General features: G+C 36.9%; 1 protein-coding gene across 1 annotated transcript in view; it reads right to left on the reverse strand.

The window, feature by feature from the left end:
• Window positions 1–17,008, reverse strand: part of si:dkey-11f4.7 (piezo-type mechanosensitive ion channel component 2) — a 180,733-nt gene that overhangs the window by 140,982 nt on the left and 22,743 nt on the right. Inside the window, 3 exon segments of the mRNA XM_042755145.1 lie at window positions 5,261–5,524; window positions 10,277–10,434; window positions 12,406–12,544. Of these exon segments, the coding sequence (XP_042611079.1) occupies window positions 5,261–5,524; window positions 10,277–10,434; window positions 12,406–12,544 (561 nt within the window).

Raw genomic sequence — 17,008 nt, forward strand, 5'->3', positions numbered from 1 at the left:
TAAAATTATTCACAAAACTGCCGTCAGGTCGCGCAAAGGGACAGATTGCAAACTGAATGTAATTGTAAAATGTTGGTTTGTTAATGGAGATGAAAGGAGAAAGTAAAACAACAATAACATTATAATATAACATTGTAACATCCTTAAAAACCATTAGAAAATTTACAGTGAGTTCATTTCAAAAATTGGGATACTCACAGGCTACAGTCAACGCATCAAAAATTAAAAGAAAGACCTTTACACAAAGGCAATTACTGCATACTATTGTTATTAAACAGTCATTAAATAATGACTATATTTTATATATGACTATATATATATATATATAATAATGTATATTTATATATTTAAATACAACGATTAAAAGCTAAATGTTTTCATTTCGGTTAATTCTTGGTTAAAAAAAAAAAATCTTCAGGTTCCATATGCAGAGCGAAATGAGAACGGTCCAGCATTTATAAATTATTCTTATTTCTAAATTGCGCTGGTGCCTCACGTGCACATATTCATTGGAAACAGTGCAGTCTTCACCGTGCTATTTGGCATGAGCAGTGGTCCACTTTGGCATATTTTTGCTCATTATAATTTTTTTCTGTCGATACTGAAACACGCTTGAACTACAAACCTATTTTACCTAATTAATAAGAGTTAAGCTTCAAATGGGCAACATCACGAATATGGAAACATTTGGATTTCTCCCAAATGAGAAAGCCCAACCTTACCTTATGTTTCCTTTAAATTATTATTATTATTATTATTTAAAACTAAGCATATATACTGCAATTATATTTATCCATTAGAATTATTTAAATTCTTGTTCTGTTCTGATAAATTTGTTAAATTTAAAGGATTCGTTGTAAAGTGAAGGGAACTAAAAATATCCTGTTGGTACATTAGCCTATAACATTATTAGGCCTGCCATTATAATTTCTGAATGTAATAAAATGCAATTTATACATGACTTATATATTTTTCCCTCTAACAAACTTAATTTATTTTTTAGCGTGTTTAAAAAAAAAATGTAAAAAAAATCCAGCAAACGAAAATAGGCGATTAATCGGTTAAAATTTGTTACTGTGGGTTAACAAATTTACATTATATACTTAGGAACAGAGTCTGGGCCTAATCTAGGCTATGTTGTTAACTATTTACAAGTTTTGTGTGTTTTTATCCAGGTTTTTTTTTTTTCATTGCACCTGAAAATGACTTTGTGCATCACATTCATATTTTGAGCTAGGCGCTGTCAGGGGAATCAAAATATAACTATAACTTCATAATCATAATGAGAGAACTTGAGTTTTAACGTGAGGAAAATTTATTTGTTTTTTGTTTTAGGCTAATTAGTGATTAAGCCAAAAAATCAAGTTTTAATATAAAAGTAATTTTTTCAAATAAAATAAAATATAGATAATGGGAGAGAAAATACAGTGCCCCACGTTTGCTAAAATAAAGAAAATAATTTATAAAACACGCAACAATTTCTAACAAACTTAATTTATTTTTTAGCGTGTTTAAAAAAATTTTTTTTTAAAAATCCAGCAAACGAAAATAGGCGATTAATCGGTTAAAATTTGTTACTGTGGGTTAACAAATTTACATTATATACTTAGCAACATAGTCTGGGCCTAATCTAGGCTATGTTGTTAACTATTTACAAGTTTTGTGTGTTTTTATCCAGGTTTTTTTTTTTCATTGCACCTGAAAATGACTTTGTGCATCACATTCATATTTTGAGCTAGGCGCTGTCAGGGGAATCAAAATATAATTATATCATCATTAGAGTTGCCAGTTAACTTCAGAAAATGGAAAATAAGGGCTAATTGAGATTATTTCTTTTATTCTTGTAGAAAATAAGGTACAGAATAAGGGACGATCCAAATATTTGTAATGATAAAATATTTTTAATAATATAGGCCTATATCTGCCTGCAGTTAAAAGGTTATCATATTTGTTTTGGTTCACCCATTTATGTAGGCTACAATTATTCTAAAAAAAAATAAAAAAATAAAATAATGTCATAAAAAATGCCATCGGCATGAGTAAATTTTACCATTATAGAACTGGGGTAGTAATTTAGGAGGTGAAAATACTGTGAAATTACAAATGGCATGGGATTTTAAAGCATAACAATTGAAGGTCTATGAAACGTTAGTCAATTGCACTTAAAGTTTTCAAATAAAATATTATTTCAACCATATAGCCTGTGAATAAACAAAATGCATACTTTTCAATGAAAGAACACTTAGGTTATAGGTTGTTTTTTTTTGTTGTTTTTTAACTCTCTATTTAACAGCATTAGCTCAATGAAATATGTCTTCCTTCAGGTTGACTGAATGTTTTCCTGCCTTGCTAAAGGTTGGGCTCATGATCAATGAGTTGTATTCGCCTCAAATTGATTTTGTAAAATCAAAACTTGCTGACGTTGATCCTAGCTGCTGTTAGCGCTCGCTGTGAAGTGGGAGCAGCTTACGGAGGATTCCGCTTGGTCTTACAGCCTTCCTCAAACACCTACGATCACAAATAATGATTTTCGCAGAAAGAATTATTAATTATTAATTGATAATTTGTTATTATTATGGTCTTGTGGAAATGATAATATGGGCTGTGAGAAAATAATGAATAAAAAAAGTAGGGCTGCTGTGAGTGCAGACAGCATATTTTAAGCCAGCAACATGACAAAACACCGTTCCTCGCAGTCAAAAAACAGACCGAGTTCAGTTCAGCTGGAGGGGGTTGGTTTTTTTTGGGGGTAGTTCTGTATAGCTTGTGGGGGTTGACATAAAGGTGTGAATTTCTTGCTCTTTCATATGGACAGTGTCTTATGAGGGTTTCAAACTTGCTGAGCCGGTTTAGATAGGACTTAATTTAAGAGGAAGTTGCCTTAACTCAAAAAAAAAAAAAAAAAAAAGATGCAAACTGTTGCATTAATTTTATTTTGTTGTGTCCAAACAATGTTTTTTAGAGTGTGAAATATGAATTCTCACAGAATGTAGCCTATTCATTACCAAAATATTGAACCATCTCTTTATGTTTTTCTAAATCCCAAACAGAGTCCAGGCATCAGTAAAGTATCCGTGTATGAACATGTTTTACAGGCTGTTTTAGATTTGAGAAATACACATGCGTTACAGACATGACAAAAAACACCTGAGTATATTTGTAGACTTTCTGTGATTTACAATGTACAAACCAGAAGCAACAATATCTGCAGAGAAGGGTTGGTCATTCTCAAAACATAAAATATCAATTTTAATTCAATTTTCGTTTTTGTGTTTCAAAGGAAAAATCAATGGACCGTTCTGAAAGCAGAATTTATGCAAACGTGTATAAAATGCTTTAAAACTTTAACAGAGATATCTAGACTGCCTTAAATAAGTCTGCCCCTACGTAAGTTTTTTCTAGTTGTCATTATTCAACTAATCGCAGGTTTATATTAAATTCACATCTATAATCCATAATGAGCCTTAATATATTCCACGCTCAAGCACATGCATTAAGTTTGCCACAAAGCACAGGCAGAAGTAGCCTAATAATTTTAATTATTTATTAATAAACAAATGTTTTCTTGTCGGCTGCAAGATGAAATTCACAGTGCTGACTCTCTCCACATGGACGCGCCTTTAAAGAGAAATGCAACCTTCACAGATTACATAATGCTTTCGTTTTGAATTGATTCGTTTAAAAGTAGACATTTCAAGCTTTCTGTAGATATATTTCTCATGTTTGTGAGACACCCCAATGTTAAGTTATTTCATTATCAGGAAAAAAAATTAAAGTGATCTAGAGGGCGCCTCCTTGTCATGCATGCGCATTAATAATTTTTGCACAAACACTTGAATATGAATAATAATTCACATTTTGCATATGCATTACAAAGTAAATCATTTTTTTACATGCAATTATCCAAAATAAAACCAAACAAGATTTATAATGAAGATAAAATATGTAGACAAATAAGAATAAATGCTGCGCTCAGCATCATGTGAGCCGCGCAAATCTTGTGCGCTGATATTTTACACACCTGCATTTAAATGCGGCTGCAATTTATTTATTTATTTTACTTTACTTAAATTGTATGAAAGCAAGTAAAGAAGGCTCCCTTTAAAATCACTTAAGTTGTCAATTAATGAAGCTCTTTTTTTACATCGTGTGCATTTTGTTGATCATAATGAGAGAACTTGAGTTTTAACGTGAGGACATTTTATTAATCAGTCCATTCTTTAGAGTTTCAATGATTTAGCTAAATCGTGCAGGTTTAATTTATTTGTTTCTTGTTTTAGGCTAATTAGGCCTAAATAATGGGAGAGAAAATACAGTGCCCCACGTTTGCTAAAATAAAGAAAATAATTTATAAAACACGCAACAATTTCTCAATTAGTGTACAGACAGATATCTTTTTCCCAAGAAGTTATCTGTCAAAATAAAGGACAGGTAACGAATAACAAAATAGTGTGTGACAAAAATGCATGTTGTTTTTTTAAAGGAATTTTAAAATATAAATTAAAATATAGGCCTAATATGTGAGAATTTTGACATTTTGCATATTAATCCATGTAGCCTAGCTCACTAAAATAGACTACCACTTTTAATGCTCCGATGCAAAGTAAACCACAATTTCACATAACAACATATAATTCACATTATATAAATACTGCACACCTATTAAAGGTGTCAAATCTAAAATATGTTGTAATACTGTGCAGCTTAGAGAAAATATAAGCACAGGCTCATAGGCTTGACATTTATCCTGCTTGAATTCGTTCTAAGAAGCGCATATAACTTCAAGTAATAAACTTTCATCTGTGAATATTAAATATTTTACTACAATGTTTCTTTAATTTTCCCCGACTGCAGCCATCAAATGTAACACATCTGTGAGGCAAAGCTTATGGCTATTTGCGAAAATGTGCTGTGATGTGCTTGTTTTATAATTTGTGGTTAAAGCTCCACTCAGCTGTCAAAAGCTGCAAATGCACATTGCAGGCGTGGCGGCGGTAGAACCATCATTTTGGTTGGCCACCTACTGTATGTGATTATTTTAATGTTTGTAAAAATACAAATAATATTGTGTTGCTAAAATTAATATTTGTGAGGCTATTTCACTCATTACAACTGCTCTGTCTGTACGTTACATTACAACTACTCTAACAGTATGTAATAATTTTCAATCATAATCAAAGTGTAATAGTGTAGAGCTGCATGATTAGCTATGTCTAAGAACTCTTTGTTAAGCTTTATCCCAAGATTTAGTTTTACATACCTTTGCAGCAAGGTGCACACAGGGCACTGGATAACCATAGACATCAAAGTCAGTCAAGACATGCTTTGGTAAAGTAGGGAAAATGTCAATATGGTTAAGATGGAGTTGACTAATGAAGGTAACCACTAGCAGCAATGTCCCATAGATAGCAAGGAATGGAGCGCTTAGCATGGCGAACCGCCGCCGATCCTTCAGCATCCAGATTGCACATGACCATACCAGTAACACTAATGTAAGCCATGAGTTATAGCTGATGCTCCATACCTGCATGCATGCAAAGAAAAACAAGCATATTAATGGCATGAATGTAAGGATATAACATAGATAAAAAGTGTCATAAGAGTAAGCCTAAATGATGTTACAATTCATATGCACGCAGACACAGAAATGTCTAAAGTAATTAACACCAGTTAGAAAACAAATTTCAGAATTACTGAAATACTTTTTAAACAATTCTCAATCACATATGACCAGAAGTCATTTAAAGTAAAAAAAAAAAAAAAAAAAAAAAAAAAACCTTCATAATATTAAATAATATTAATAATAAATGTGACCAGATATTCAGAAAATATGAGCTTTTAAACACAATGTGCAGTAATGGCACATTATGACGTGTATTTTTTAAATTGTAATTAGTTAAATTATATTATAAAATACCTTTTTCCAAACAAACATAAAAAATCCAAAGTAATCCACAACAATCCTAGACTTCCTAAATAATGTAAAGACCTGCTTTATTTCTTTAAGCAGTCTGACAATACAGACTGCTTAAAGAAATAAAAAAATAAATAAAAAGAAATAAAAAAAATCTGTTTGTCCAAACCAGTAAAGGATGAGAAGAGTTTTAGGGGAAACACTCAAAAAACACCCACTCAGAACACCTAATGCAGGCATGTGCAGATCAGCTGGCGCCAGCTTTACTGCAAAGTGTGCCTGTTAGAAATTGTGACACTATAATTATATATTATATATAATTACATACAATGGGTACGGAAAGTATTCAGACCCCCTTAAATTTTTCACTCTTTGTTATATTGCAGCCATTTGCTAAAATCATTTAAGTTCTTTTTTTTTTCCTCATTAATGTACACACAGCACCCCATATTGACAGAAATACACAATTGTTGACATTTTTGGACATTAAAAAAGTAAAACTGAAATATCACATGGTCCTAAGTATTCAGACCCTTTGCTCAGTATTTAGTATAAGCACCCTTTTGATCTAATACAGCCAGAGTCTTTTTGGGAAGTTTTTCACACCTGGTTGGATAGTAAACGTTGGTGGACAGCCATTTTCAGGTCTCTCCAGAGATGCTTAATTGGGTTTAAGTCAGGGCTCTGGCTGGGCCATTCAAGAACAGTCACGGAGTTGTTGTGAAGCCACTCTTTCGTTATTTTAGTGGTGTGCCCAGTCTGAGGTCCTGAGCACTCTGGAGAAGATTTTCGTCCAGGATATCCCTGTACTTGGCCGCATTCATCTTTCCCTCCATTGCAACCAGTCGTCCTGTCCCTGCAGCTGAAAAACACCCCCACAGCATGATGCTGCCACCACCATGATTCACTGTTGGGACTGTATTGGACAGGTGATGAGCAGTGCCTGGTTTTCTCCACACATACTACTTAGAATTAAGGCCAAAAAGTTCTATCTTGGTCTCATCAGACCAGAGAATCTTATTTCTCACCATCTTGGAGTCCTTCAGGTGCTTTTTAGCAAACTCCATGCGGACTTTCATGTGTCTTGCACTGAGGAGAGGCTTCCATTGGGCCACTCTGCCATAAAGCCCCGACTGTTGGAGGGCTGCAGTGATGGTTGACTTTCTACAACTTTCTCCCATCTCCTGACTGCATCTCTGGAGCTCAGCCACAGTGATCTTTGGGTTCTTCTTTACCTCTCTCACCAAGGCTCTTCTCCCCCGATAGCTCAGTTTGGCTGGACGGCCAGCTCTAGGAAGGGTTCTGGTCATCCCAAACGTCTTCCATTTAAGGATTTAAGGATTATAGTAAACGTTGGTGGACAGCCATTTTCAGGTCTCTTGCTGTTGCTGTGCTCTTAGGAACCTTAAGTGCAGCAGAAATTTTTTTGTAACCTTGGCCAGATCTGTGCCTTGCCACAATTCAGTCTCTGAGCTCTTCAGGCAGTTCCTTTGACCTCATGATTCTCATTTGCTCTGACATGCACTGTGAGCTGTAAGGTCTTATATAGACAGGTGTGTGGCTTTCCTAATCAAGTCCAATCAGTATAATCAAACACAGCCGGACTCAAATGAAGGTGTAGAACCATCTCAAGGATGATCAGAAGAAATGGACAGCACCTGAGTTAAATATATGAGTGTCACAGCAAAGGGTCTGAATACTTCAAAAACACTGCAGAAATGTCAACAATTCTGTGTTTTTCTGTCAATATGGGGTGCTGTGTGTACATTAATGAGGAAAAGTTAAGGAGCATAAGACTTTGCACGGCTTAGAAAGGAAAGCTAGTTTTTTGAAAGTAGTGTATTCCATTTTTTCTCTTATTTTAAGAAAGAGGGAAAAAAAGTAAATGAACAGTTTTTCCCCCGTATTCCTTTTTAAACAGAAACGTCTCAGATTACGAATGTAACCATGGTTCCCTGAGTAGGGAACGAGACACTGCGTCCTCTAGGGGTCGCTATGGGGAACACCTCGTCGTGACCCGTGTCTGAAGCATACATTGAAAAAACACCAATAAGTTGGCTGGCGACAGCCTCTGACGTCACTACCGGCGCGACTATAAACAGGCACTGGGAGACCACGTCATTCACTTCTTCGTCTGAAGCTGCCGTCCGAAGCATGGGAGGGAGCTAGAGGACGCAGTGTCTCGTACCCTACTCAGGGAACCATGGTTACATTCGTAACCTGAGATGTTCCCTTTCAAGGGAACTTCGAACTGCGTCTTCTAGGGGTCGCGATGGGGAACAGTATAACCACGCCACCATGCTGAGGGGAGTCCAGGCCAGAATCATGATGAACACTAAGTATCAACTCTACCATTTCCATGGGAGTTGCCCCTGGGACATTTAGACGGCTGTCTGTGACAGTACCCCTTACGGCCAAAGGCCTAAGCTACATACCCAACTTAATTGTTAGGGCCTCGGCCCGGGGTAGATCTGAAGGCTTGGAATCAGGAAAGATTCCTTTAAAGGGATACGGCTAAGAACCTAGCGTTTTATACTACGTCTTGCCTGTCACACAGGGGCTACCGCTTGCTCTCGCAAAAGACCTCGGTATCACTCTGATTCAGACGAGAACGCTGCCTCGTCTGGATCACATCCCTTAGGTTCTGCTTACCTCCTTGTGACCCACAATTCCTCTCACCCCTGCCCACAGGTGGGGGAGGAGCGCGAGTCGCGACACTAGCCTTCTGTGCCCGTCTTTGATCCTCAGATCGAGACAGGCCAGGACCCCTATGTTGTTCGGGCTCAGACCTGGCCTTCGTGGAACGAAGGATCTGAAAGCAGCGGAGTGCACCTTCGTCTCCCCGAACTTCTCGATCACCGTCTCAATGGAAATACCGAAAAGTTCAGAAGGCGAAACCTTGAGCATCGAGAAGAAAGCCTTTCTTTCTTCCCAATGTCGGCCAGGTTCATCCACAGTAGTCTCTCCGCTACCACCATGGCCGCCCATAGTCCTGCGCATGTGATAGGCAGCCTGCTTGGTAGCCTGGAGAGAGATCTGTGGTGCGGCACAGCTCGGCTACCTGATCAGGAAAAAGGCCTTCGCCTCTATCCAGGTCTCTTAGCAGATCAGTCTGATATGCTTGAAGCACCACCATCGTGTGTAATAAAGCCACAGCCTGACCTGCTGCTGCATATGCCTTGCCATTTAAGCGAGTTGTATTTCTTGAAGGGGCTTAGATGGCAAGGGGAGATTAAGAGAGGATGTCTCCCCTGCAGCCTCTCATAGCAGTTTTCTCGCATCACCTCGATGTCGGCAAAACTCTTATGCCGAAACCGATGGATGCGATGGATCATTTTCTTTCGATCTCTGTATGGAGATCAGGCAGAAATGGAAGGCTCTCCTGAGCTGGAGGGCTATGGTCGGAAAGATAACGTTCATCGAGGCGGCCTCACGGCGTCACCTTGTTAGCGTACTTTCATGGCAAGTCCAACCTTGCCGTTGCGCGATCCATAACCTCCAACAGCTCTACATACGCAGGGCAGGAGAATTCAGAAGGCTCAGCCTCAGCTTCTTCACCATCCTCAAATATCTCCTGCTTTTCCTGGGTAAAAACCCAGCAGAGCACTAACCTCAGTATCAGAAAGTGTTCAAGATATAACATCATCCTCCCGAGGCTCTCTCTCGTCCGCCGCCATTATGAGCACGAAAGGGAAAGTCCCTCTTTAAACCATTCAGACAGATCCACCTGAAATTCTCACAAGCTCATTCTCCTCCGTGCCTCAGCAGCGGCGGGTCCTGAACCGCGGGAAGCAGATGGCTGCCTTTTTTTCTTGGAAAGAGAGACGAACGAGAGTGGAGCTTTTTCCTTGAAAAAACACTCACAATGCACGCAGATTGCCTCCTCAAAGACATCGCGTGTGTGCTCTTTACCCAAACAAATAACGCAAAGATCGTGTGTGTCATTGGGTGTCAAATAACGCCGACACGGATGCACACATTGTCTAAACGCTTGCTAGTAGTCGCCATGATAGACAGAGAAAGAGCACTCTTACCGGTTCTTTCAGATGCACGCTTCAAACAAAACAGTCAGTTTTGAAGACGAAGAAGAGGATGACGTGTTCTCCCGGTGCCTGTTTATAGTCGCGCCGGTAGTGACGTCAGAGGCTGTCGCCGGCCAACTTGTTGATGTTTTTTCAATGTATGCTTCAGACACGGGTCACGACGAGGTGTTCCCCATAGCAACCCCTAGAGGACGCAGTTCGAAGTTCCCTTGAAAGGGAACTGTACTTTAAACAGAAAACTTTTAAACTGTATTCATTTTTAAACATCTATACTTCAGTCACAAAGCAACATACATTAGGGCAACAAACATTATTTTACCATTGTGATGATGAGAGCAATTAAATAGCTCTGTTTCATTATGAACTGTCCAAGCTGGTTTAAAGCACTAGGTCCTGACACATCAGTAGAAGATAGAGAATCTGTGTCATTCAGTATTTCATTCTCTCCGCCACAGTTTTCCTTCTTCACAGTATATTCTGTGCATACATTTAACACACAAGCACACAGAGAGATTCTTAAATGTGAACAAAATAAACTTAATAAATAAATATGACCAGTAAATCAGGGATGTCAATCTCAGCTCCTGGGTAATTACCATAATTTGGAGATGACAACACGTGACATTCTTTTCGGAGCTGACCAGATCCTTAGACTCTGAATTATGTGTTTCTATGGCAACACTATTAACACCAAAGTATTCACATGCTCATAGAGATCATAATTAAAACTTGTAAGCGGGGAATGTTCTGAGAGTTACGACTTTGACAGTGTGACTGCTGTACCACCTGACCGCCACAGACTAATTTACGTGCTGCCTAGGCTTTGGTGGTGCCATAGAAATGGTTAATTGTGAGTCTGAGGATGTGGAAAGCTCCAAGTAGAATGTTGTGCATTGTTATCTCCAAATTAAGATAATTACAACATGCAGCTTTAAGATCGAATTCTAATTAAACACACCTGAACCAGCTAATTAAAGCCTTCAGAATTACTTGAAAACGAAATGTAGGTGTGGCCCTCCTGGAGCTAAGTTTGACACCCTTTGGTCCCGTTCGTCGTATGTCGCTAACTCAGATTAGCTGGATTTGATTGTTAACAATTTGGCATGATCTTGGATTGTTTGGTTCTTCGAAGCTCATCCCGCACTTGCTTTCATAGCAACAGGTCCATAAATTTAAACCTGCTCGGGAGCAGGCTTATTTCATGTAAACTGGATTAGATTTCATCTTTTTAAGCAGAACCGCTACCACCACTAATTTATTACAAGAGTATCCTACTGTTCCAGGCACAATAATTTAAAATAATAATAATAATTTAAAAATGAATTTAAAGATAATATTATAACGTTGTGTAGTCTTTAATACTACACACAGCCAGTTTTACTCACTGACAGATTTATTCATCATAAAATTATTACTTCATAATTGTATTCCACACACACACACAGATAACGTAGAGTCGGGCATTAATTTGAGTAATGGCAGCTATTATGTGAGTGGCTTAATGGAGCGCAGGAGATGCAGATAACATGATCTTGACCCTTAAGAAACTTTAATTGATGCTGTCACGTTACAAATCTGTTCAAATATAAAATTAAATGAATTTAATTATTACATGTAAAAAAATTAAATAAAATAAAAACATTGCACATTTCAATTATCTATTATAACATTTATGTAGTTTCCTTATAAAAGTCCAGAAATTAGGTCAAGTTTTTCATCAGGTGTTTTTTTTTATTATTATTATATAATGTCATTACATTGCTGTCCTGCCGACAGCCAATTGCTGCATTGCTGATCGTGGTTTCGATTATCAAAACAGAGCCTCTTGAAAACAATCCATGAATTTGCAATTACCTCAGATCACTCAATCCAGCCATACTAATCATCAATGGGTGCGTTCGAAGAACCGAATTAGCCAGATCCAGAGTTGTGTGATATGATCTTGGATGTGACATTTCATCTCGAATATAATAAGCGACATACGAGGAACGTGCCCTTGGTGTATAGTTTAGGGGTTTACTGTTGTAACTGTTGTGATGACAAAACTATATGTAGCTTAGCAGTATTTCAGAAAGTTCAAATATCACCTGACTCTCAGCTGATCCATCTTCCAGCTAGTCATTTTTTTTTATCAGAAAATATATTTAAATTAACCTTAGATTCACCTCAGCCCAGTGTTATTTTAGTGTCAGTTAGACACTGTTATGTTATAGTTTTTATTGATAGTTTGAATTTGTTCATATTATTACTTTTTTGTTTTTATTTAAATTTTTCTTCTTTTCTTCTGGTGAAATCAATCTAAAATGAGTTGTTTGTTTTGACAACTCTCAACATAGTCAGAAACTCTGCGTTTGTTTATCTAGCTTCATTTAACTGTTGTTTTGTGTGTATATGGCTTTGAGCACATAATGTAGACAAGAATAATGTAGACTTTCTACATTCAATTACTTTTTGATGTACAATAAGAGATATTCTGTGTGTATGAAGAAAATTCAAAGCAATTTGGGTAGTCATCCTCCAGAATCAGGGAATTCCCCCCAGAACCTTCGTGGTTTTCCCCTGTCCTCTTCCACACCAACATCATAGCCTAAAAAATGGCAACAACAACAAAGAATGCAAATATTTACAAAACAGTAACAATATCTTTGAGAAAAGCTAGACTTTCTGCCCTCTAATCATTACTTCATAATTCTTCATCACTAATGAATTTATAATTCATATAGCACTGCTGGTAACTGCTCTAATTATGTTTAATAGTTTGTAATTATATGTTTAATAGTTTGGTTACTTTATGGTAACAATTTAACAATAAAATTAGGGCTGACAAAGTTAATATGTTAACATGGACCCTTTTTTAATATAAAGAACATAAAGCAGTCACAGGGCCAGCTTTACTAAGAGTTTGCACCAGCGTATACCTCCTTTGGGGTTAAACAACTACTATCAGGATTTATTAACAAAAAAAAACACAAAGTGAAATAAAAATGCATTGAAAAGGCTTGGACACAGTAATATTTTGTTGCTGATGTTATTGCACATACATGTGTAGGAGTTTCCCTTTGGGAATAAAAATTTATGGCAGGAGAGTAATTGAATGAATCATTCAACATGCTTTACTAAGCTTTGCTGTAATCAATTTACTGGTATTTGCAGCATTATTTACCATCCAAAAAAAGCATTTCTTAACCCACTTTGCACATGACATGGCTGAAAGTTTTGCTGCCAGGAGGAGGCTGTTAGAGAAGAGAGCATGTAGAAGGTAGATAATTTTTTTCCACTCATAAATTGGGTAAATGGATTAATTGCATTAAATGCAGAGGTGGAAAGAGTACAAAAATATTCTACTCAAGTAAAAGTACCATTACATTAATGAAATTTTACTTAAGTACATGTCTATAAATCTACTAAAGTAAAAGTAAAAAGTAGCTCATTTAAAATTTACTCAGAGTAAAAATTACTTAGTTACATTTTAACAGTGGCAGGGAGGCAAAAATGGGACAGGCAAAGGGTGTCAAACTCAGTTCCTGGAGGGACACAGTCCTGCAAAGCCTAATTAAACACACCTGATCCAGCTAATCTAATCATTTAGGCTTATTTGAAAACTACATGATATGTGTGCTGGAGCAGGGTTAGAAATAAACTCTGCAGGGCTACGGCCCTCCAGGAACCGAGTTTGACACCCCTGGGATAGGCCTATTAATCTCAAACTAGTTGTTTTTAATGAAAGGAATCAGTTATTTAGAATAATAAGACATTCGGGCTGTTACCAGGAAAATCTGTATCAACAAACTCATCTTTTCCATGCAGAGGAAATGCAGAAGCTTCATCGGAAGTGGCATTTAGATGTATTTACACACTGTTTAGTGCAGGACAAGAATGCATTTTAACCTGCAGTTACAAATGCATAAATAATGTTTTGATATACAAGACATAAAATGTTGAATACTCATTTGAAATTATAAGAAATTAATTATTAAAAAAAAAAAAAAAATCAAAAGATACATTAAATGTGAAATTAAAATGGCCAGTATGTGTCAGCAAGTCACTGTTAACAAGGGAGTCATTGCGATTGAACTGAATCATTTAAACGGTTGATTCATTCAGGAACAAAACACTGTCATGTCGCTCAGAGACGCAAAACTGTGCTTTGGTGGCTGTGTTTGGAATTATTTTTTGTTGTAGAAATAGAGCAAAGACAGGCAATATGGTGTCTAAAATGCAAGTCTCTTAATTAACTAGTTTACCTGTTGTAAAAAAAAAAAAAAAAAAAAAAAAAAAAAAATTTATATATATATATATATATATGTATGTGTGTGTGTGTGTAATCATGATGATTTTTGGAGGAAAAGACGGCATTCTTTGTGTGATTTTGATTTACTATATGAAATGATATGTACATTTTCTGCCCCTATATCTTCAATTTTGTGATCATTTTAAATGCATTTTACAACGCAATGTGCGCGCACATCATTAAAACAACAATTATGATATTATCGCAGACGATATATATTGCACACTCCGCACCACTGTCTTTTTGGCTAATTTGTGCAAAACCTCTTGCTAAAATGTCAAAGCTTCATTTTAACCACCATTGCAATGATGCAATTATTTAGCTTACCTCTACATGCTTGCGAAGGGTTGATGTCTTGTTAAAATTTTATAAGCTGCTAGTTTGGTCTTCCTAGGTAAGCACAGCTTACACTGCATAATAAAGCATAAATAAGGCCAGAGGTTCACTTCATTTCCTTCGAGTTCAACTTCAGAATATGACGGGGTTTTGTTTTCAGCGGGGTCTGCACCACTAACGCCTGTTTTGTCCGTCTGCATCTTTCTTGTGATTTTAGTGCCAGTTTGCCCTCCTGCCCATTATTTACTGCAGTAGTTTCCAGGGAGCTAATTTTTTTTTCTTTTTTTTAACTCAGTAATTAATGTGTTTTAAAATGTAGCGAAGTACAAAATATACTTAAGTAAAAGTAAAATTACAGATTAAAAAAATTACTTTAAAAAGTAGATGTACACAAAAAAGCTACTCAATTACAGTAACGCGAGTAAATGTAATTCGTTACTTTCCACCTCTGATTAAATGTAATGATGACATATTTAATGAGCTCTAAAAGCTCTTCATCTTGTTTCAGTTGGAAATACATCTACACACCAAGAAAAATGAGAAGGATTTGTAGTACTGTTGGACATAGTCAGATACACTTGAAAAAAACTTTACTAATCAAGACACTTGATAAGCATATTTATAAGAAGATAAGTATCATCACAGTGAAATAATATTGAAGATCCCCCACTTACCCTTAAATTGAAATTGCTTTTCCAGGTAAGAAGGTTATCTACTCTTGGTTGAAATCACAGGAGGAGGAGGTGATTTCAGTTGATTTGTCCTAGAGATTGATTTCAGTGTTGTAACACCTAACGTTTTGATTCTACATAATGATTGAGGGACCACAGAGACTGATTAATTTCAGTGAGCCATGTGTATTAAAGTGGTCATATGATGCGATTTAAATTTTTCCTTTCTTTTAGGAGTGTTACAAGCTCTTGGTGCATAAAGAAGATCCGTAAAGAAACAAATAAAAAACACTAAAACACAAACAAATAAAACTTATAAAACTAAAAACTCCTCCACACACCACTAAAACGGCTCATTCTAACACGTCCCCACATGTGGGAAGATTTGCATAACGCCGCCCAGATGTTCACGCAAAGAAAGAAGGCGTATCTTTTATTCTCGCCACTTCATGGAGAAGCTGCGAGTTTTTATTATGAAAGTGAAACTACTTTGTTTGGCCTTCCAAAAGAGCACGATATCTGCTTCGTCATGCTTAGAGCTGATCTGTGCTGGTCGCTGAGGAAATACATCAACTTCGCAACTTCACCGTGGATGAAGCAGAGTCCAGCCTGGGGTCATCACATGTGGTTGCGGCGAGCCCGGGCCGCTCCTTCGTCGAATCCACCAGCCGTTCCTTGTTATAGCCACTGGCTGCCGCTCACTCAAGCTGTGGGCTGTTCCTTACTGAAGTCCCCGGTTGTTCCTTACTCAAGCTGCTGGCCATTCCTCACAGTCTGGCACTTCTGACTCATGGTAAGTACAGTAAGTAGGTTTACATATGTAAAGGATTTGCCACTGATGATTCAAATGCAAATTTTGAGCAGTGTGGAGCAGCACTTGTTGTTTGTCATTTCTCCGATCACAAATGCAGACATGGTTTTAACTTGTGGGAACAGATAGGAATTTTGGGTTTTCATGAGCTGTATGCCAAAATCATCAGTATTAAAACAATAAAAGACCTGAAATATATCAGTTGGTGTGCAATGAATCTAAAATATATGAAAGTTTAATTTTTATCATTACATTATGGAAAATAATGAACTTTTTCACAATATGCTAATTTTTTGAGAAGGACCTGTAAGTTATTTTAATCAGTAATTATGTCCCCACTGGATGCAACAACTGCCTCGTATGTAATAGGTTTTATTGTTTTTGTCCTGTCATGCCGGTGTTCTGACCGGGACATGCCACAACAGTATATGTTGAGGGGTGTAACATTTCCATCAGACGCTTGAAACATTTGGCCAATCACAATGCACTGGGTAGCTGGCTAATCAGCATACACCTCGATTTTCAGACTGATGAGCTTCGTAAAAAGCATTTCATTTCAGAAGGCGGGGCATAGAGGAGAAACAATAATGTACATTATGTTGAAAATAATGTTTTTTTTTTAACCTTAAACTGCAAAGAGTTCTACCCACTTGCTGCAATAATCCACAAAGACTAAAAAGAATTCACTGGCTCTGGAACTTCTTGGGGAAAGGACCCATCAGATCTACTGCAAGCATATGACCAGGCTCCATTACTGGGATTGACTGCAGCAATCCAGATAGCTTTGAGATTCTTGGTTTGTAGGCTTGACACATCTTACACTGGGTGCAAAACTCCAAACGTCTTTATGAATAGGCCAATAGACAATGTCAAGTAGTCTCCTTAATGTTTTCATTCTCCCCAAATGTCCAACCACTGAACATGAATTAACAATAATTAATC

This window comes from Cyprinus carpio, unplaced genomic scaffold (assembly GCF_018340385.1).
Source record: "Cyprinus carpio isolate SPL01 unplaced genomic scaffold, ASM1834038v1 S000006643, whole genome shotgun sequence".
Classification (NCBI taxonomy): domain Eukaryota; kingdom Metazoa; phylum Chordata; class Actinopteri; order Cypriniformes; family Cyprinidae; genus Cyprinus; species Cyprinus carpio.